At 49.8% G+C, this 22,570-nt stretch overlaps 1 protein-coding gene across 5 annotated transcripts; it reads left to right on the top strand.

Moving 5' to 3' along the window:
• Positions 1-516: 516 nt before the first annotated feature.
• Positions 517-22,354, top strand: wdr17 (WD repeat domain 17). 5 transcript variants are annotated; one of them, XM_023953831.1, is made up of 33 exons: positions 535-631; positions 1,310-1,453; positions 2,470-2,598; positions 4,106-4,289; positions 4,400-4,630; positions 4,698-4,808; positions 6,331-6,471; positions 6,533-6,655; positions 6,922-7,109; positions 7,176-7,344; positions 7,726-7,817; positions 7,896-7,978; positions 8,055-8,141; positions 11,425-11,589; positions 11,665-11,780; positions 12,154-12,240; positions 12,668-12,817; positions 12,886-13,016; positions 13,564-13,689; positions 14,099-14,254; positions 14,345-14,409; positions 14,492-14,624; positions 14,695-14,783; positions 15,773-15,872; positions 15,945-16,084; positions 17,109-17,220; positions 17,291-17,432; positions 17,522-17,624; positions 17,773-17,874; positions 17,982-18,080; positions 18,926-18,993; positions 21,031-21,128; positions 21,210-22,354. In XM_023953831.1, the coding sequence occupies exons 3-33, from the start codon at positions 2,476-2,478 to the stop codon at positions 21,327-21,329; spliced, it is 3,834 nt and encodes a 1,277-aa protein (XP_023809599.1). In that variant the 5' UTR covers positions 535-631; positions 1,310-1,453; positions 2,470-2,475; the 3' UTR covers positions 21,330-22,354. The 5 variants fall into 5 exon arrangements, 4 of the variants coding, with proteins under 4 accessions (XP_023809598.1, XP_023809599.1, XP_023809600.1 ...); XM_023953830.1 differs by lacking the exon at positions 1,310-1,453 and having other exon boundaries at positions 517-631; XM_023953832.1 differs by lacking the exon at positions 1,310-1,453 and having other exon boundaries at positions 537-623.
• The last annotated feature ends 216 nt before the right edge of the window (positions 22,355-22,570 follow it).

The raw sequence follows: 22,570 nt of genomic DNA, 5'->3' as shown, positions 1-22,570 counted from the left end.
GACATCGTACTGAACTCTGGGGGTCAGGAATGGGACGGTATGACGGGTCATACGTGAGTTAAAGCAGATGAGACGATACTTTGGTGATACGGTTTAGAAAGTTGAGTGAATCACAAACGGACAGGTTTTAACGGACATTAAACTGGTTTCTGCTGCTGCAGGTGACGGCTGACTGTCATTTAACAAACAGATGATCGTTGAACATTAGAACCATAATGACTTCATCATGTTCTTTGTCTCTGTTCTACTCTAATTGATCTCATTTCATTCTATTTACTGTTTTATCATGTTTATTTCCACATATTAATGACTATGTAGAACATGTAGAAATAAATAAAAATAAAAAAATCATCTGGAAGAACCAAGCCCGCTCCTTGTCTGGAGTTTTCTCGTTCTGAAGTTCTGGATCTGGTTTTAATGTCGGCGGTCAAACGCACCTAAAGGTTCTGGTTCCGATGACGTCATTTGACTGACGGCCCGCACCGCCAACGCGGAACACGAAAGGCGGTTCTGTGGACCAATCACAGCCGTCTCTGCAGTCTGGCCCGCGCGGACGACGGTCAGCACGAGCCGTTTCAGCACCTCGGAGCTGTCCAGCGCGCACGAGCCTGCGAACGCAGACGGTGAGAAGGTAAACGACACGCACGAGGACCTCGCGGGTAACGTTAGCCCGCCGATAAGAAGGGGGGGGGGGGGTGATCGCGCAGTGCCTCGGATTCATGTGCGCGCGGCGGAAACCTGTTGAAACCTTCCGCGTGCTCCTGATGCGCGCGGGGGAGAGGTCTGCTGGCCGCGCGCTCATTTACATATGAGACTCAGCGTCTGTGTTCGCACCAGCAGCGCGTGCGGCGTAAACCGGAAAATTCCCGGTTAACACAGTAAAACCGGGAGAAACTGCCGGTGACCCGGGCTGACAGCTGATGTGAGGGAGGTTACAGTGCAGAGGTGTTTCCCATTTTGAAGGTGCAGGTCACAGGGGACCCCCCCCCCCCATCCCCATCACAGAGACCCGTTCCTTCCTAAGAGGTTATTTAAGGTCACCACTGAACCGGGTTTCTGGACTGTTGGAGGAAGCTGGAGAACATGAGCTGGGATTTGAACCAGAACCTTCTCTCTGTGAAGTGAGGGTGCTGACCACTACACCCCTTCAGCCTTTCTGTTGGTAATCCATGCTTACAATAAACCTCCAACAGAACCAGAACCCAGATCCTCTCAGCTGTTCTTCAGACAGAACCAGAACCCAGCTGCTGCTCCTCTGACTGGACACTTTCCCGCTAAGCGGCTCTTCCTGTCATGATGGCGGTTTCAGGAGGACACTGCATCTGAAACAGAGGCGTGGCAGCGATTATCTCTAAAGAGGCGGCGGGAAGACGCCACTCAGACGGCGAGAATCCTGCTTCAAAGCCGACCTTCAAACACCAGAGGAGCCGTTAGCGCCAGTCGGTCCAGTCAGGTGCAAATCCGCCGATTTACATGGAAATGTGTCCTTTAAACTGCTAACTGTGAGCGGATGCAGAAGCAGGTGCAGCAGAAGAACAGCAGCAGCAGGAACAGCAGCAGGTGCTGCAGCAACAGCAGCAACGGGAACAGCAGCAGCAGGAACAACAGGTGCAGCAGCAGCTGCAGCAGGAACAGTAGCAACAGCAGCAGGAACAGCAGCAGGTGCAGCAGGAACAGTAGCAGGAACAACAGGTGCAGCAGCAGCTGCAGCAGGAGCAGCAGCTGCAGCAGGAACAGTAGCAACAGCAGCAGGTGCAGCAGCAGGAACAGCAGCAGCAGGAACAGCAGCAGCAGGAACAACAGGTGCAGCAGCAGCAGGAACAGCAGCAGCAGGAACAGCAGCAGGTGCAGCAGCAGGCGCTTCGATGGAGGCAGCAGGAGGCTCAGGCCGTCAGAAACCCCTCCACCGTAAACCAAGCGGCGGAGCTCTAACAGATGCTAGCATTAGCATGCTAACTGATTGTTTATTTTCAGAGGAACATTACTGAACCCTTTAATGACTTTGACCTTTGAACTCTAACGTTGTTAGTCATTCTTAATCTGGTGGAGTATTTAAAAACACACCTGATGCAACATTTAAGACAGAATTGAACTGATGTCACTTTAATAAAAACTTACAAAAATGTCCATCCACCTCAAAAATAGCAGATATTCTCCATATTTTGAAATGAGCTGCAATTATGATACATGTGAAAGGTTTAGGGTTTTTAAATTCTCGGGTTTTTTCAAGAGCTGACAGAACTCGAGACACATTTTCAACCTTAGAAGTGATGAACAGCAGACAGTTATCAGATGGTCGTCACGGTAACCACAGATAAGCAGCTGTTCTGACCAATCACAGCAGAGATTATTTCAATCCTCCTCTTAATCCTCTTACCCGTCTGTGTGATCCAGGAAGGAAATCAGGAACTGGACGCTGTCAGGTGTGTAGCAGAGGCAGGCTCACCTGTGTGTGTGTGTGTGTCACAGGTGAGGATGGCCAAAGTGAAGCAGGTGGGGCTGCTGGCGGCCGGCTGTCAGCCCTGGAACAAAGACGTGTGCGCAGCGAGTGGAGACCGCTTTGCCTACTGCGCCACTCTGGCCATTTACATCTACCAGGTAACCCCACCCCTCCCCACACACAAGGGTTGGTGCTGGGGGGGCTACCCCCCCCCCCCCCTCCATGATATGCAGAATTTGAATAATCTTTAATCAACAACAGCATGTTTGTGTGACTCTAAAATCCAGAAAGGATGGATTCCCAAGACTTCATGGTTCAGTTAGTGACAGCAGAAAGAGCCCATCTCATCAACCCTCCACCACCGTGCTTTGCTATACAGCTTAATCTGTCATTCCTGCTGTAGTTTGACAACTAAAGGAAAAACATCCTATTAAAAATAATGAAGATAATGGATGAAAAGCTCATGTTCAGGTTCTTTTGTCCTCAAAAAATGCCCACACGTGTTCTGCCGTCTTTGTCTGAACACGCTAACGGATCCACAGACGCTGACAAAGCAAATATATCTGGTCGAGGTCTTCTAGATCAGTGTTTTTCAACCAGTGGCCAGGTGTGCCGTGGGAAATGACCCATTAACTGATCTAAAAACATTTTCCATCTCCAGGATATCAGCTCTCTGTTCATCCAAACAGGCCCTGATAAAACACTGAGTAGTTAGAATATGAAAGATCAGAAAATACTTTTTTCTTTCTGTTTATTTGATACTATTAAAGACATTTTGATAAGAATGACGGTACCGCGATTTAACTGCAACTAAAGCCATTTTCTGGAAAGTCCCGCCCCTTTGACTGTCTCCACCAATCATTCTTGGAGGCTTAATCACATGTCATCAGTCTGACCAATCAGAAGTGGTTAAAGTCTTCACTTCCTTGTTCTTAATTCTGCTCATAAAGTCTCTCAGGTCCAACAGAAATACCAGCTAAAGCTCGTCTTTAGCGGTGTAGCTTTCCACAGAATCCGGTGTCAGACCGTGGAACAAGAGAACAAAACCATGAAGCTCATAGAAGAGAGTCTGTCTGACATCACTACATCTCCCATGATGCATTGGGTTAAAGTGACAGCATCTCGGCGCACAATGAGGTTGAAGGTAGAAAAACACTGATCTAGATATTTATCGTGAAAACGTAGCAGGAAGAGCGTTTGATGGTTGGCAAGACATCAGCCAGACGTCAAGCTGTGACCCTAAAAGAACGACCATCAAAGAGCAGAAGAAGGTTAAATCACAGAATGTTCTTCATTAATCCCCTACCCAAGAGACTCCTACACCTCCATCCATTCTCCATCCATCCATCCATTCTCCATCCATCCATCATCCATCCATCCAACAGTTTCTCTGTGATTGCTTAGAAATCCTTAGGAGGAGGAAAACCTAAGTCCAACCACATCGCTCAAAAACTGTATAATCAGAGCAGAAAATGGCATCAGTGGCTCAGTAATTCATGAATAATAGTTTATCAAGGCTAAATTGATCAGATGAACTGTCCTGACAGAACAGAATGATGTGAATCAGAAAATGTAGAAATGTTTGAAAGCAGGAGAACTACAATCACAGAAGAACCTGAAGAACAAACTATAAAACGTAGAACGTCTGTGTGCCCCCCCCGTCAGCTGGACCAGCAGTACAACCAGTTCAAGCTGAGGTCCATCATGTCTGAGCACAAGAAGACCATCACAGCCATCAGCTGGTGTCCCGACAACCTGGACTTGTTCGCGTCGGCGTCTGCCGATAACCTGCTCATCGTCTGGAATGTGGCAGAAAAGAAGGCCGTGGCAAGACTGGACAACACTAAAGGTGAGCAGACCGGCCTGGGGCCCCGCCCCCCGTGAGTGATCCTTCAGTTTGAAGTTTCATTGAAACCCTGAGACACACTCTTGAGATGTTTTCTGCCTCGTCTTCCTCAGGCATTCCCGTGTCTGTCAGTTGGTGCTGGAACTCTACGGATGGGGTGGCCTTCGTCTCCCAGCGAGGTCCTCTGTACGTCTGGGCCTACAGGGACCCTGACCCGGGGGTCACCGTGCATAAAGAGGCGCACTCCTTTCTGTCCGACATCTGTCTGTTCCGGTGGCACCCAACCAAGAAGGGCAAGCTGGTGTTCGGACACACGGACGGAAGTTTGTCGGTTTTCCAGCCAGGTTGGGAACAGGGTTGACGGGCGTCGGTCACAGAGGTCACCGCCTCTGACCTCTGCTTTCTGTTCAGGCAGCAAAAGCCAGAAGCACGTGCTGCGGCCCGAGTCCTTGGAAGGGACAGACGAGGAGGACCCGGTCAGCGCTCTGGAGTGGGACCTTCTGTCATCTGACTACTTACTAGGTCAGACTGTGGGTCAAAGGTCATTTCAGGGAGACAACTTGGAATGAATCAATTTGTTTAATGATCTGCTCTACAACAGCCATAAAAAGAGCTTAGAAGACATCAGGAAACATCTGAATACAAACGTCTGTTTTCTTATTTAAGTGAACGTTGTTACTTTAAAGAAAGACAGAAATACCTGAAGGTTTAGATAATTCTGGTTTACAAAAAATAACTTGTTTTTCATCTGTTTAAAAAAATCTTCTGACACGTGTATAACTCACAGATCCTCTTATCGTTTTTTACCAAACAGGATCTTTAAATACTTTACGAACTTCGTTTGTGCTTTACTATCACACTCTATTCATGTTCACACACACATGTTCACACACATTGCCCTTTAGTCAGGCAGACATTAGTTCTTCAGTCAGGTAGACATTAGTTCTTCAGTCAGGTAGACATTAGTTCTTTAGTCAGGCAGACATTAGTTCTTCAGTCAGGTAGACATTAGTTCTTAAGTCAGGTAGACATTAGTTCTTCAGTCAGGCAGACATTAGTTCTTCAGTCAGGTAGACATTAGTTCTTTAGTCAGGCAGACATTAGTTCTTCAGTCAGGTAGACATTAGTTCTTCAGTCAGGCAGACATTAGTTCTTCAGTCAGGCAGACATTAGTTCTTCAGTCAGGCAGACATTAGTTTCTCAGTCAGACAGACATTAGTTCTTTAGTCAGGCAGACATTAGTTCTTCAGTCAGGTAGACATTAGTTCTTCAGTCAGGTAGACATTAGTTCTTCAGTCAGGCAGACATTAGTTCTTCAGTCAGGTAGACATTAGTTCTTCAGTCAGGTAGACATTAGTTCTTCAGTCAGGTAGACATTAGTTCTTCAGTCAGGCAGACATTAGTTCTTCAGTCAGGTAGACATTAGTTCTTCAGTCAGGTAGACATTAGTTCTTCAGTCAGGTAGACATTAGTTTCTCAGTCAGACAGACATTAGTTCTTTAGTCAGGCAGACATTAGTTCTTCAGTCAGGTAGACATTAGTTCTTCAGTCAGGTAGACATTAGTTCTTCAGTCAGGCAGACATTAGTTCTTCAGTCAGGTAGACATTAGTTCTTCAGTCAGGCAGACATTAGTTTCTCAGTCAGACAGACATTAGTTCTTTAGTCAGGCAGACATTAGTTCTTTAGTCAGACAGACATTAGTTCTTCAGTCAGGCAGACATTAGTTCTTCAGTCAGGCAGACATTAGTTCTTCAGTCAGGTAGACATTAGTTCTTCAGTCAGGTAGACATTAGTTCTTCAGTCAGGTAGACATTAGTTTCTCAGTCAGACAGACATTAGTTCTTTAGTCAGGCAGACATTAGTTCTTCAGTCAGGTAGACATTAGTTCTTCAGTCAGGTAGACATTAGTTCTTCAGTCAGGCAGACATTAGTTCTTCAGTCAGGTAGACATTAGTTCTTCAGTCAGGTAGACATTAGTTCTTCAGGCAGTCATTAGTTCTTCAGGTTGACGTTCTCCCTGAATCTCACCTGTCTCCCTCTTAGTGTCTAATGTCCATAACGGCATCCGTCTGGTGGACAGCGAGGCGCTGACCTGCATTACGTCCTTCTGCTTTCCCTCGGCTGCAGCCTCGGTTCAGTGTCTGGCCTGGGTTCCTTCGGCGCCCGGCATGTTTATCACCGGAGGTAAGGACTTGTCTTCCCAACGGGAAGGGTTCGGACGCGTGACGTGTTTGCGGTGTGTCAGACTCACAGGTCGGCGTGCTGAGAGTTTGGAACGTGTCTCGCTCCACACCGCTAGACAGCTTCAAGCTGAAGAAGACCGGGTTCCACGCCCTGCACGTTCTTCACTCCCCGCTCACCAAAAAAGGTAGGAGTCTCAGAATTCCATGGATCAAGCAGACCTGCTGGGAGAACATCAGGTTTGGTTCTTTGCTGCTATGATGTTAGGAGGACAGATTTCAAAAGGTTCAGGTCTGTTTGAAGGCTGTTGCCTTTAGATTAGATAGAAATGACGTAAATTTTCTGTTGGTTTCGTAAACATTCATTTATGTTTAAAGTTTAGATGCGGCTTCTTGTCATCATGTGTCAACGTTACCCAGCTGTGGGCTGAAGCCCCGCCCTCTGTGTCTGCAGCTCAGAGCTCCAGTTCTCCCAGTAAGAGCCAGCACACCAGCTCCACCAGCGAGGCCGTGCCCCCCCCAACCCTGTCTCAGAACCGCTCTTTTTCTCTGCCCCCCGGCCACGCCGTCTGCTGTTTCATGGACGGGGGGGTGGGGCTTTATGACATGGGCGCCAAGAAATGGGACTTCCTACGAGACCTGGTACTCTGCACGCGCTCAGGAGCGCCCCCCCTGCATCTTCATGTCTGACTCCTCCCTTCTTGTCAGGGTCATGTGGAAACCATATTCGACTGCAAGTTCAAGCCTGACGACCCCAACCTGCTGGCCACCGCCAGCTTTGATGGAACCATCAAAATCTGGGACACAAACACGCTGACGGCGGTCAACACCTCCCCCGGCAACGAGGGCGTTGTCTACTCGCTGTCCTGGGCTCCAGGTATGGAAACACCATTGCAATGTTAACGGGCCGCTGCTGCACAGCGCCGTTTGAAACGGTGCTAAAAACACCATGTGAGAGTCCAGGTTTAATTCAAAACGTTTACAGAAAGAGGCTGGAAGCTGATTTGGTAAAATGTGTTACATGCATCCTGGTTATGTTCCAGGATTTTATGGGACATTTGTGGTACATGTGTGAACTTTTTCATATTCAACAGTTTTTAGATGCATTTGGCACGGTTTGAGTTTAACCAAAGGATGACGGTTTCCTATCATTTCAATCAAGGAAAGTCTTTAAACTGAGATGAAAGGAAGAGAACCATCATCACAGCTGCTGTTTGCTGAGCTCCATCCCGCCATCGTCCGTTTGTTTGTTTCCTAGGAGACCTAAACTGCATCGCCGGAGCAACGTCTCGGAACGGAGCGTTCATCTGGGACGTCCGTAAAGGGAAGATCATCACGCGCTTCAACGAGGTTTCTTCAAAGAACGATTGACCTTAGTGTCTGCGGTCCTGTGAAAGCGGTAGAGTTCAATCCTGTGTGTTCCTGCAGCACGGGAAGAACGGGATCTTCTGCATCTCCTGGAGCCACAAGGACTCCAAGAGGATTGCCACCTGCAGTGGAGACGGGTTCTGGTCAGTCTGGCCCGCTGAGGTTCTGGACGGTTCCGCCTTCGTGGAGAGCCACTGACAGTTTGACCTTGTGATGCAGCATCATCCGGACCATCGATGGGAAGATCCTGCACAAGTACAAACACCCGGCTGCCGTGTTCGGCTGCGACTGGAGCCAGAACAACAAGTAAGACCCGGATCATCAAAACAGCACCAGTTACTGCCCAGGAGGCCCAGTTCTAGTCAGATTCAGGCCGTTTGGACACTTACTAGAGCGAGTGTCCAGTTCTTAGAGGCAGGGGTCCTGCTCCTTTTCCATCTGCCTCAGTCCATTTCACCTGGTTCAGGTGGTGGGCAGCAGACGCAGAACACAAAGGAACATCTTCAGGGGCCTCATTTCTAAAACTTTGCGTAGGATTTGCGTCAGAAGTGGCGTACGGATGAAACAGAGGACGTGCGTACGCACAGAAATATTTGGATTTATAAAACCGTGCGCACGCACATCCTACGCATCTTTCCCTTAATAAATCACAACCAATTCTAAATGCAGCGCAGCTTTTGCGGCTTCATGACACGCCCATAGTTGCCCATAAATAGTCCGTGAAACGCCCACAAATGAATATTCATGGCTTGCTAAATCATGGCACAAACACAGAGAGGAAATCAAAAAAACGTAACTTCACTCAATGTGAAGTAAAAGTTATCGTTGACGAGGTGGAAAAGAGGAGAATAATGTTGTTTGGAGGGCACAGTGTGGGCATTACTAATGCCAAAAAGGCACGTGAGTGGCAGACGGCGGCAGACGCCGTTAATGCTGTAGCCTCACAACCTCGGACCGTGGCCGAAATGAAAAAGAAATGGTCGGACATCAAAGTCGAGGCTAAAAAAACCTCTGGCGCTGCATCGCCAGAGTGTGTCTGCCACGGGTGGGGGGTGGGGGGGCACCGGAGCTGACCCCTTGATGAGAGACTGGCGGCAATTATTGGGGAATGCCTTTAAAGACGAGTGGTGACTGAGGTGCAGGGGAACAACGATACGGCAGATGCACCGGGTGACACCCCCCCAAAAGCTCCAACAGGACGGCTGGAGGAAGTGGGAACCGGCTCATAAGCCACTCGTCCTCGTTTGCCAGCAAGTCTCCTTGCTGTCTAAAGATGCGTTCACTCCGAATTCTTCCATTTGCCACATCTTCTAAGAGCGCAAGATCAGCCATTGTGCGTCATTACGCATTGTGATGGGGCATTTTATTTCCCTCCATTTAATTAAATCTGACAAGCTACAGATGTCGGTAATAATCCACGTGGAAATGGGAAACTGTTCAGCGCAAATGTAGCGTAAATTCCGGACTACAAAGCGCACCCATCCATTTTCATGTGTTTAATTAGTTTTCTACATACACAAGCCGCGTCAGAGTACAAGCCGCACTTGTGTTTGGCGATATTGTCATCCTGACAGATCACGTCCTGAATCCCAGAGTGAGAGCAATTCTTTAGCACATTGTGGGTGGTTCCAGCTTTGCCTCAGGCTCATGTATTTGAATGTATCGACATCTGTCAAACAACATGGACCTCTATTCTGTTCACAAGTTCCTCAGTTATGGTGTTTTTATTTCATTTTTTTTTTACTTATTGACAATCTAGGTATCATACATAAAATTACAAACAGTAACCATATAATCAACATTACATCCCTCAGGTATAATGAGGAAATTTACATCCGCGATTCCACATTTCCCATGAGTCTTAGGGGCTAAAGGCGGGGCCAATGCCCGGCTCGCCATTCTGTTGTACGTGTTTAAGAATGAGCAGCAGCAGTGCATGGAGGGGTGAACGGGTACAGCTCTCCTTCCGCTTGTGTCGCAGCAGCGTTATGGGAGTAACAGGGCTGGTTAAAAAACACACCGGTAAAATACAGCAGCGGCGACTGAAAAGCGCGCGCCTCAGCGCGGCGCGTACGTCTGAATTCAGAAGCCTCTGCGCTCCGCTCCCGCCCCGCGCGCTCCTTGTCTCCCCTTCCTATCTACTCCGACACCTCTGGCCTGGGCGGCTTCAAGGAGGAAAACTTCGTCCCCATTGCGCCGGTGAACGGAGCAAATCGTTTCTGTGCAAAGCAATCGGACTTAATACTGTACGTTTTGTGTATGAGGGGCGGGTGCGTTGTTACGTGTGGGAGCCTTCAGACTGCCATCGGCCCCGCAGCTCAATCAGCAGGAGAAGATGTCTCCAGCTCACATGGAGGCTGTGAGTTTTTCAAAGCAAAGTTTCCTTAGAAACCGTAAATGGAGTGTAAATTCACTCCATGCGCTGTTCTCTCCGTCACGCAGCAAACCGGCTTTTCCAAACCCGTTGGTGACGGTGGACTTTTTCACGCTGCTTTTAACGATTGCTTTTAACTTGAAAGCTTCATCATATTGTAACGGCGATCTGGTGCACGTTGGGTCTAATGGCCCCAAAGGATTCTGGGATGCGGCCGGGCATGCGTGTTTCATTTTGTTGAACCATGACTGAAGTGTCTAAGACCTGAAGTGAGGTCCATGCTGTTTGGCTGCTTAGAGGTGTGTTGAATATAAATGTCTTGTGCTTGGTGTTAGATAGAGAATACAAACTATTCACTGAGTTCGATCGAAAGTACGTACATGGCGGCCGCTAATTAAATCCATAAATTAGCCGCGTCACTGAATAAGCCGCAGGGCTGTAAGCGCAGGAAAAAGTAGCGGCTTGTAGTCCGGAAATTACAGTAATTTCTTGTTGCTTTCTGAATGGTTGAGACATACGCCATACATTGTTTTATCAAAAATAAAACAAACTAAAGGCAAATGCATGAATACCATAATTCCATAGCTTATGAAGAAATGTTTTACTATGAAAACAACTTTCCCCAGTGGACAATTAATGCATCTGTCTGTCCGTCTTTCACGTGTTTCTTCTATCTGCCGACGGTGTCGCCGTTTCTCATTTCACCCGTTTTTGTGCGTACGCCTGGGTCAGAGCTTGAATGAAGGACCGCACATTTTCCCCTCAAGTTTGCTTTTTATAAATCTCAATTATTGCGTAGAGAGTGGCGTACGCCTTCTTTTGTGTGTACGCAACGTTTCTAAATGAGGCCCCTGATCAAGTTTGATCAACACTGACTGACAAAGCATTCACAACTCAGACAGTTCTACTGAAATTATTTTAAGTACGTTAAGTCCCAAAAACGGTCCAAGGTAAAAAAGGAACATAAAAAAGTCTGCGACTTCCGCCTGCGACCTCTGTCTGCAGTCTCAGTCTACAATTACTGTCTGCAACTTCTCTGTCTGCGTCCAATGTCTGCGATCTCTGTTTCCGTTCTCAGTCTGCGGTCCTTGTTTCAAAGGGTTACAGGCTGGGGTTTCAGGGGTTCCTTGTTCTAAACTTAGAAAGAGGACTTCTTGTAGTTGAACTGGATCTTCACGAGACACCGGTTGGTTCTGAACTTTCACTCGTCTTCAGGGACATGATCGCCACGGGCTGCGAGGATAAGAACGTGCGAGTGTACTACCTGGCCACCAGCTCAGACCAGCCTCTGAAGGTCTTCACGGGACACTTGGCAAAGGTTTTCCACGTGCGCTGGTCTCCCCTCAGAGAGGGCATCCTGTGCTCCGGATCAGACGACGGGTGAGTCCCACAGATCCAGAATGCTGCTTAGATGGTGGTAGAGGAGACGGTGAGGACCGCTCTGTTCCTTTGCAGCACCGTCCGGATCTGGGATTACACGCAGGACGCCTGCATCAACGTGCTGAGCGGTCACACGGCTCCGGTCCGGGGCCTCATGTGGAACACCGAGGTTCCGTACCTGCTCATTTCCGGTAAACACCTCTGAAGGTTCTGCCTCAAAGGTAGAGTTGACCTCAGGTTCAGGGGGTCCAACGGGTTCTGAGTGGAAACTTCTGTGGATGGAAATAAGCCCCTCAACAAGTTTGAGGAGCTGCACAAAAAAGAAAAACGAGAACCAATCCATCCCTTCTTTGAGCAGCTCAGTGGTCATCCATGTGCCACAAGAACGGAGGATTCTGGGTTCAAAACCCTCCAGACCAAAGAGCCTTTCCACTCAAAGCTCAACACGAAGGGCAATAGTTACCACTCAATGACTTCAGCCCTTTGACTTTGATCTATTTCTTTTATGTTAAATTTTGGGATTCTGGGTCTGCCGGACTTAAGAGACAGTTTGTCTGTTTGAAGGATCCTGGGATTACACCATCAGAGTCTGGGACACCAGAGACGGGACGTGTCTGGATACGGCGTACGACCACGGAGCGGACGTTTACGGTGAGACACGGCAGAGGGGGCGGTCCTTCAGGGGTTTGGGGACAAACAAAGTTTTAACACCCGATCAGACGGACCTCCTGTTTGGACCAAAGGGTTCCCCTAGAACTCGGTTCAAACCAATCAGGGTTGAGATTGTAAACCATTTTAGTTTCCGAAAACCCTTTTGAACACGCACAGCTGAGTTTTTTTGGCGTTAAATGAGTGAACCCTTTAGCACCCGAGCTGTGCTCAATGACAGGAAGTGACAGACGCTCCTCAAACGATCCTAACAGCGGTGGGTTGTGGCGTGGAAAAAAGCAGCTTCACGCTGACACTCGACACTTGACTGTAGTGAAGTGAAGGTAAGGGGGGGGGCGCTCTGGAACCTCAGGAACTGAGGTGAAGCAGCTGCAGCTCAGGTGTTCACCCTCTGCTCTCACCTGTGAAGGTCTGACGTGCCACCAGAGCCGGCCGTTCACCATGGCGAGCTGCAGCAGGGACAGCACGGTGCGGCTGTGGTCGCTCACGCCGCTCATCTCGCCCCTTCTGCTCAACGTTCTCACGGAGCAGCCGTGGGAGAAGGTCATCGGGAACACAGGTGAGGTTCTGGACCTGCAGCTCCCGGCTGCGGCGGCCGGAATAACCACGCCGGCTCCGTCTCTGCAGACATCGCCATGGTTCCCGGCGCGCCGCCGCTGCTGTGCGGGAAAGTCTCCAGAGACGTGAAGCAGGAGCTGGACAAGCTGAGCGGGGACGTCAGGGACAAGAAGCTGCGCTGGTTCTCCGAGTGCTTCTCGGTATTTGACCTGTTCTGGAGCTGCTTTCTCAAAGCCTGAAAACTGCACAGAGGTTCCACAAAGGTCAGGGAGGAACCTGGAGGAAGGTTCCTCCCTGACCTTTGTGGAACCTAGAGGATGTCTCCAGCTGGAGTCCTTTCTGGCTTCATGTCGACTCCCTGCAGACGTGACGGTTGTGAAGCTCTAGAAGCATTAAAGAGGATTTCTGCCGTAAATAATATTGAACTCTGAACCCAAACAGAACAACCACCGTCTGCTAAACTGCTGCTTTGCTGATTTTCATATTTTAGTCCAGCAGATTTTGCTGCCAGATTGTGTCCAGCAGTTCAGAAACCCAAATACAACAACCTGAAAGTGTTTGTTGGTTCATCTTTTCACAGTCTTGGTTTTATTTATGTATAGTTTTTCATCTTTCTGTCGGGAGTTGTTGCATTTGGGTTTGGCGCCGGAACGGCGTGAGGATGAAGGAGGAAGACTTGCACGCCCCCCCTTTGAGGCGTGAAGGTTGAGCATGGCGAGCGAAGCTGAGCGCGTAAATGTGTTTCAGCCTCCAGGGGGCAGCACCAACCTGTGGGACTTGGTGTTCGTCAACAACGGTCAGGACGACTCGCTGCTGCCGCCCAGCTACAGCAAAGGAGTGATGCACATGAAGCACCTGCTGAAGTTTAAGACGGTCAGCCAGCCACACACCCACGATGCACTGCTGCACGCCCCGCCCCTCACACGTCAATCGGATCAACAGAGCAGTTATTCTTGTGTTTTCTATTAGACTGGTCAGTCCAAACATCATCTAGTGACACGTTTATTTTAACATTGTTTGGGTGAAAAGGATGAAAAACCGTGAACACGTGATCCAGGGGCGTGTCTGGGGGGACAGAAAGGCCTCATGGGAAATGCTCTCCGATCCTTTACAGACATTTTTAATAATGGTGTTGAATCTGAGGCCTGAGCTTTATTCTGGAGGAAGTTGTGCTCTTATTTTGAAAGTGTGTTAGTTTTCTGACAGATTAGAGCCCCAAGCGGTTTGTCTGTCCGTGAAGTGAGCGCTGACGCGGTTTCCATCCGTCCTCCCCCCGTCTCAGTCGGAGGCTCAGGAGCTGACCATCGTCAAGATGTCCAAGTTTGGAGGAGGAATCGGAGCTCCCAGCAAAGAGGAGCGCCTGAAGGAGGCGGCGGACATCCACCTGAGGCTGGGGCAGATCCAGAGGTACTGCGAGCTGATGGTGGAGCTGGGACAGGTCCGTGATGCCTTCAGTGACCCTCTGAAACCAGCGCTGACTCTAAGTCCATGGAGAGAGGGCGGAGCCTGATGGCTGTGTGTGTTTCAGTGGGAGAAGGCGCTATCTGTGGCGCCTGGCGTCTCCATGAAGTACTGGAAGAAGCTCATGCAGAGGTGAAGCTGCCGTCAGCCTCCCATCATCACACCTTTGGATTTTCTCCTGATCGGATCCTGAACGTTTTCCCGCCGTCTGCAGACGAGCCGACCAGCTGATGGACGAGGACAACGACGACGCCATCCCGTTCTGCATCGCTACCGGAGACGTGCAAAAGTTGGTGACGTTCTTCACGCGCCGAGGACAGCTGCTGGAGGCCCTCCTGATCGCACAGGTATGGGGGCGGGGCCACAGGGGCCCGATGACCAGCGCTGAAGACTTTGATCAATATCCGCTGCGTTCAGGGAGCCTGCGAGGGAAACATCCGGGCGCCGCAAACGTCCGCCGTCAACAACACCAGCAACGACGCGGACAAGAGACAACAGTTCCACAGGTGAGACGCAGCAACCGATCGATCAAGAAGGTCTGATCGATCAGATGATCAGTGAAGGTCTGATCGATCATTGAAGGTCTAATCGATCAGTGAAGGTTTAATCGATCAGTGAAGGTCTGATCGATCAGTGAAGGTCTGATTGATCAGTGAAGGTTTAATCGATCAGTGAAGGTCTGATTGATCAGTGAAGGTCTGATTGATCAGTGAAGGTCTGATTGATCAGTGAAGGTTTAATCGATCAGTGAAGGTTTAATCGATCAGTGAAGGTTTAATCGATCAGTGAAGGTCTGATCGATCAAGAAGGTCTGATCGATCAGATGATCAGTGAAGGTCTGATCGATCAAGAAGGTCTGATCGATCAGATGATCAGTGAAGGTCTGATCGATCAGTGAAGGTCTGATTGATCAGTGAAGGTCTGATTGATCAGTGAAGGTTTAATCGATCAGTGAAGGTCTAATCGATCAGTGAAGGTCTGATTGATCAGTGAAGGTCTGATTGATCAGTGAAGGTTTAATCGATCAGTGAAGGTCTGATTGATCAGTGAAGGTCTGATTGATCAGTGAAGGTCTGATTGATCAGTGAAGGTTTAATCGATCAGTGAAGGTTTAATCGATCAGTGAAGGTTTAATCGATCAGTGAAGGTCTGATCGATCAAGAAGGTCTGATCGATCAGTGAAGGTCTGATCGATCAAGAAGGTCTGATCGATCAGATGATCAGTGAAGGTCTGATCGATCAAGAAGGTCTGATCGATCAGATGATCAGTGAAGGTCTGATCGATCAGTAAAGGTCTAATCGATCAGTAAAGGTCTGATTGATCAGTGAAGGTTTAATCGATCAGTGAAGGTCTAATCGATCAGTAAAGGTCTGATTGATCAGTGAAGGTCTGATCGAGGATCCTGTGTCCAGTTCTGCTCCTCGGCAGAGATCCGCCTGATCCCGGATCCCTCCGACCGGGTCTCTCTGACGTTCTGTGTTCTTCTGCCGTCAGCCTCCTCCATGACGTCTGCACGGAGCTGGCGGAGTGGTACTTCCAGGACGGGTGCTCCGTTCTGGCCGCCTGCTGCCACCTGGCCGTGGATAACGTGAAGGTACCGCCGTGCGCCGTCTGAGCGTGCACGTGTTCACCCGGAGGCTGTTGGTAAATGTGGGATCCGTTCCAGTTGGCCATGTCCAGCCTGATCCGGGGGAACGAGCTGGAGCTGGCCGCGAGCGTGGGCGTCGCCCTCGGAGAGGCAGCCAATCAGAGCACAGCTTACTGCCTGGAACTGCTGGCCAGGAAGTACATGACCCCCCCGACATGGTAAACGGTTAACGAAGAAACTTGTCCAGTGATCGGAAGAAGCTCGAGGTTATCCATCAATCTAAAAACATCAACAAAAATTCAAACCTGCTGAAGAAACGCGGCTCATGTAAAACCGGATACTTTACTTTAAATATGGAACAATGTTGCTAAGCAACGGGAACGTAAGGCAGCGCTGGACGGCCTTTTAGGAGTCGCAGAGTAACTCTACCGGTGGACCTTCTCCACTGCAGCAGTGTGGTGGGGGTTGAAGCCCATCACCATTTCTTCGGTTTAGTCCACGTTGATCTGTAGGTTATGGGATGTACACCCCACTGCTAGCTGCTCCTCCTCCGTTCTGTAAGCAGACTCCTCACTGATGCTGTCAGACCATCCATGAGACTGCGCAGTCATGCGTCAGCCGGCTGCGCAGTGGGCTCAGGACCCCCCCCCCCGTGGTGGGCCCGTGATCCTCACCTATCAAAGGAGACGTCGGCGTCGTCTACAGACCGTGGAGCGGCGAGCTCCGCACATGTGGGAGGGGCTACAGATGAGATGGCGGTTGGTGGTTTTCCAGAGGATCCAACAATCCCACACGACACGCTCAACTTCTGATGAGCCGTGTGACGCTGTGGCACCGCTGGTGGCGCCGCTGTGCAGCGCCCAAGACCGCCAGTGCCTACCGGGAAGCGCATCGCCATCCGGTTGTTGGTCATGCGACTCGTTTAATTGGAAGAGTCTTTCCATTGCAGTTTTGTAAATAATGCCTCAAAAACCGGCATCCAAGTGCAAATATATAGGGTTAGGATGAACACGACTTTCTCTAAATTCTCGTGTTCCCATTAGGCAAATTAATTATTGAAAATCCAATTAACGCAGTTTTATAGTGGATGGAGACACAGATATTGTTCCAATACAACCTCCCAGCATTTCTCTGCTGCCCCCTGCTGGGCCCCTGAGGTACCACACCCAATCGTTCTCCAACATTAGACTGTTTGTTCTGGGGCCGGCAGAGGTTCAAGCCGCTGTTCCGTCCTTTGCTCAGGACGCTGTCCGCTGACCTGCTGCAGATGATCCCCGACAACCACGCCCTCCTGGTCAAGCTGTGCGCCTTCATCCCCGGAAGTCCTGCAGAGATCCAGCAGCTCCACCAGAAGGTGGGCGTCTGCACGCTCACATCATCACAGAGCTTCTGCTGCTCCTAACGCTCGCCGTTTGTGCTTGAAGTGTGGGCTTCCTGCCCCGGAGGATTGTGGGAGTTTGGCGGAAGACGCTCTGAGGGACGGAGATTTGTTTTCTGCGCTGGAGCTCCACCTGCTGAGCTCCGAACCCGAGCGTGCTCTGCAGATCGGGGTCGCTCACGTTAAAGGTACATGATGACGCTCAGGTGGGGGTTTTCTGACACACCTGAACCCAAACAGAGGGCGGAGCTCATGGAAAACCCCGTTTGTTCCACAGAGCAGCTGGTTGGACCTGATTGGACGGTGGACGTCGTCCATCCAATCCTGGACCTGCTGAGCTACATCCGGACGGAGCGCCTGATCATGACCAAGATGACCGAGTACAAACATTTCCCGCTTTTCTCCTCCTGGAGTCCCAGAGATGTTTATTTGGGAGGTTTTCTTTCCTGGGGCAGAATCAGAGCAGATGTTTCTGAGCTCTTCAGAGCAGCTCTTGGTTGTCAGCGTTGTGTGTCTGTTGTGTTGCAGAGCTCGCAGTGAGCTGCTGATCCTGTGTGGTTACATCGGAGCCCTGCTGGCCATCAGGAGGAACTACACCAGCATCGTTCCTGCTCTGTACGAGTACACCAGGTGTGGAGGCCATACCTGCTTCCTCATCTGACTCAGAACCGTCCCCGAGTTCTGCTTGGTGCTGATCAGCTGCTTCACCTTTGACCCCAAATCTCTGCCTTTCTCAGTCAGCTGATGAAGAGGAGGGAGGTCAGCGTTCCTCTGAAGATCGAGCAGCTGTCCGTGGAGCTGGACGCCTGGAGGGCCTGTGCACAGAACAACGGCGTGTACGTCACACCACCATATTTTTTCAGACCGATTACTCTGACCAATCAGGTTGTTGAATTAGTCTGTCATTGTAAAGTACAGCCAAACTTGGGGCTGAGGCTCCGCCCACCCCCACAGCCACACTCACTCTTATATGAGCCCGCCCACAAAAGCTGGAAAGGTAAAATGATTGGCTAGAACTGAATAGTAAACAAGTGATTGATGCGTCTGAAATGAAGCACCGTCATCCATTTATCGTATACGGTACCGGTACCGCCGTATACGGTACCGGTACCGTATACGGCGGTACTGGTACCGTATACCAGAGAACCTCTGGGTTTAGAGACTGAGATGTTCTTTGTTACGCAGACGATATTCTGCTGTTTCTTTCAGGATGGAGTCACTGAAACTTTTTCAGAAGAGATTTGAAAACACAAACTTATTCAGCATTTCATTTAGTTTTTACATCCCATAGTTTCTATTTTATAGTCTTTTGTTTTTTTTCTGCTACTTTATTATTTCAGCAGCTGATTTAGCATCACTTAAAACTAGAAATGTGATTTTAAAGCTTCGTTCTACATGAACTCGTAGGAGGATTTATAAGCTCTATTCATTATTTTAACATTTGATTTGATACTTTTAAAAACAGATCTGAGGCGACTGCTTCGTCTACAGCATCTGTTTCTGCATCTGCAGCGTCTGCAGCATCTGCAGCGTCTGCAGCATCTGCGTCTGCATCTGCAGCGTCTGCAGCATCTGCATCTGCAGCGTCTGCAGCATCTGCGTCTGCATCTGCAGCGTCTGCAGCATCTGCGTCTGCATCTGCAGCGTCTGCAGCATACACACTCAACTGTCTGTTTTGCAGACCTCCGACTGAACATCAGAGGGAAGAGTTCAGCTGCCTGCAGAGGAGAATCCAGCCGACAGAACCCGGTAAGCGTTTGTGCGGCACCATCATTGGGAGCCTCACGGTAATCTGAACGTTCCCTAGAAATTCTGTAGAACGTCCCTGTAGAACGTTCTTCAGTGTTCTCCATGGTCCGTATGGATAGAAGGATCAAACGGGGAGAACCACCGAGGGACGATAACAGAATCAGATGATCCATGAAGGTCATCTGGAGCGTCGCGTTTGTTGCAGCTTTAATGACCTTTGTGATGAAGGTCAGACTGATGATGAAGGTCAGACTGATGATGAAGGTCAGACTGATGATGAAGGTCAGACTGATGATGAAGGTCAGACTGAGGATGAAGGTCAGACTGAGGATGAAGGTCAGACTGATGATGAAGGTCAGACTGATGATGAAGGTCAGGGTGATGATGAAGGTCAGACTGATGATGAAGGTCAGACTGATGATGAAGATCAGACTGATGATGAAGGTCAGACTGATGATGAAGGTCAGACTGATGATGAAGGTCAGACTGAGGATGAAGGTCAGACTGAGGATGAAGGTCAGACTGAGGATGAAGGTCAGACTGATGATGAAGGTCAGACTGATGATGAAGGTCAGACTGATGATGAAGGTCAGACTGAGGATGAAGGTCAGACTGAGGATGAAGGTCAGACTGAGGATGAAGGTCAGACTGAGGATGAAGGTCAGACTGAGGATGAAGGTCAGACTGATGATGAAGGTCAGACTGATGATGAAGGTCAGACTGATGATGAAGGTCAGGGTGATGATGAAGGTCAGACTGATGATGAAGGTCAGACTGATGATGAAGGTCAGGCTGATGATGAAGGTCAGACTGATGATGAAGGTCAGACTGATGATGAAGGTCAGACTGAGGATGAAGGTCAGACTGATGATGAAGGTCAGACTGATGATGAAGGTCAGACTGATGATGAAGGTCAGACTGAGGATGAAGGTCAGACTGATGATGAAGGTCAGACTGATGATGAAGGTCAGGCTGATGATGAAGGTCAGACTGATGATGAAGGTCAGACTGATGATGAAGGTCAGACTGAGGATGAAGGTCAGACTGAGGATGAAGGTCAGACTGAGGATGAAGGTCAGACTGATGATGAAGGTCAGACTGATGATGAAGGTCAGGCTGATGATGAAGGTCAGACTGATGATGAAGGTCAGACTGATGATGAAGGTCAGACTGAGGATGAAGGTCAGACTGAGGATGAAGGTCAGACTGAGGATGAAGGTCAGACTGATGATGAAGGTCAGACTGAGGATGAAGGTCAGACTGATGATGAAGGTCAGGGTGATGATGAAGGTCAGACTGATGATGAAGGTCAGACTGATGATGAAGGTCAGACTGATGATGAAGGTCAGGCTGATGATGAAGGTCAGACTGATGATGAAGGTCAGACTGATGATGAAGGTCAGACTGAGGATGAAGGTCAGACTGATGATGAAGGTCAGACTGATGATGAAGGTCAGACTGATGATGAAGGTCAGACTGAGGATGAAGGTCAGACTGAGGATGAAGGTCAGACTGAGGATGAAGGTCAGACTGATGATGAAGGTCAGACTGAGGATGAAGGTCAGACTGAGGATGAAGGTCAGACTGAGGATGAAGGTCAGACTGATGATGAAGGTCAGGGTGATGATGAAGGTCAGACTGATGATGAAGGTCAGACTGATGATGAAGGTCAGACTGATGATGAAGGTCAGACTGAGGATGAAGGTCAGACTGATGATGAAGGTCAGACTGAGGATGAAGGTCAGACTGAGGATGAAGGTCAGACTGATGATGAAGGTCAGGGTGATGATGAAGGTCAGACTGATGATGAAGGTCAGACTTATGATGAAGGTCAGACTGAGGATGAAGGTCAGACTGATGATGAAGGTCAGACTGAGGATGAAGGTCAGACTGATGCTCCTCAGAGACAGAAGCAGCTTCTTTATGAACATTTATGTCAGCCTGCTTAGTGATGGGGGCTCATGGGGGGGGGGCTCATGGGGGGGCTCATGGGGGGGGGTCATGGGGGGCCGTAACTCAGACTCGTTCTCCTCTCAGGTGCTGTGGTTCTGAGCGGCGCCGACTACGTGACAGGATCCAACCTGCCAAGCCACTCGGACCTTCAGCTGTCCTGCTTCACCGGACAGAGGATCCAGGTGGGTGTTGCTGGTTCTGACCCGCTGCTTGTGTTCTGACCCGCCACCGTGTTCTGACCCGGTCCCAATGTTTCTCCTCAGGGTCCCGTCTTCCTGCTGGAGGACAACAAATCTGCCATCTCCTTGAACGACGCTCTGATGTGGGCCAAGGTCAACCCCTTCTCCCCCCTCGGAACCGGACTGCGGATCAACCCCTTCTGAGGGGGCGGGGGGTGGGGCGCTGTTCTGGTGAAGGTTGCAGGTCTGAACTGTGACTCTGGATCAGGGTTCTCCTCTCAGGAGGAGGAGGAGGAGTGGATCTGGAAGGAGTCGGTCAGATCTTCACCTCCTCTGGTCCGCTCAGAGCAATGCCACAAACGTCCAGCAGAGGGCGCTGTGGACTGAAGGTTTGGTGTCTGATGAAGGTTTCGGGTCTCTGAGGATCCCTCAGCTGTCCAGGACCGGATCTGGACCAGGCGACCCGTACAGACCAGGATCAGGTCTGTGGAAAGACCTGACAGACGTTCAGCAGAAACAGACTTCCAGCTGGAAGGAAGAGAGTCCTGTTGTTGGCGGTTCTGCAGACCTTCCTCCTCCTCCTCTTCCTCGGAGCGGTGACCTCCACCAGACCTCGCCTGGTTCCTGGAGAGCGGCGTGTGAAAGGGTCGGAAGATTTACGAGGAATGTCAGCGTGGAACAAAGAGGTGTTCCACTGAGCGGTTTAAACAAATGAGGCTCCGGTTTCCTCCGTCACGACCCGAGGAAACGCTGGAAGAGGATATTTGTGCTGCGTTCAGAGCCGGACAGGAAACACGGCCGCTCCACCGCGGCGCACCGCCTCTGCAGGCGCCACACGCCTTCATTCTGTGTTTATAACCATGAACCTGTGACTGCTGCCGCTCTGCTGTGGGGAATCAAACCCACATCCAGGCTTCCCTGCGGCTCCGGCAGAGACGCCACCTGCTGGCAGAACTGCAGGACGGCACTGAGGCTCGTCTGAGAACCTGGACTCGATTCGGTTCCAGGAGAAAGTTCCAGACCTGAAGCATCTCCTAGACTCACGAGCCAGAACCTCGGGTTCTGTCTGTCGACCCGATCGTTAAGAGTTTGTGGTATTTTATTTTGAAATCATGAAAAAGGCTCTTTTGAATCTGAACTGCTCGACCTGTTCAGTGGAAATCAATAAAGTTTTGAAATGCTGGGGGTGGGGCTTAGAACAGCTGACTTTGAGGCAGATCAGAACAGAATCCGCTGCTTCCTGGTTGTTTTTAACCACAGATAAAAAGTGGGCGGGACTACGACTGAAACAGCTGCTGCCAGAGGTCAGTCAGGTCACGCTAGCTTAACGTCTCACCAGCGGAGCTTTAGCTCCAGATTTGACGTCCTCTTCAATGAACAGAACTCTGACGCAGACAAAAGCGTCACCCACAAAATATCGCATTTTGGCGCCGAAAGGCTTTTCT

This window comes from Oryzias latipes, chromosome 1, assembly GCF_002234675.1.
Source record: "Oryzias latipes chromosome 1, ASM223467v1".
Taxonomy (NCBI): Eukaryota; Metazoa; Chordata; class Actinopteri; order Beloniformes; family Adrianichthyidae; genus Oryzias; species Oryzias latipes.
This window is presented reverse-complemented; position numbering and strand designations above follow the sequence as displayed.

Excerpts from the sequence above, each read along its gene's own strand:
- wdr17 (XM_023953830.1), top strand. The coding sequence starts at position 2,476 with ATGGCCAAAGTGAAGCAGGTGGGGCTGCTGGCGGCCGGCTGTCAGCCC. Across the intron at positions 2,599-4,105 it reads TGGCCATTTACATCTACCAG|CTGGACCAGCAGTACAACCA; the intron begins GTAACCCCACCC and ends CCCCCCCGTCAG. Across the intron at positions 16,085-17,108 it reads TACATGACCCCCCCGACATG|GACGCTGTCCGCTGACCTGC; the intron begins GTAAACGGTTAA and ends TCCTTTGCTCAG.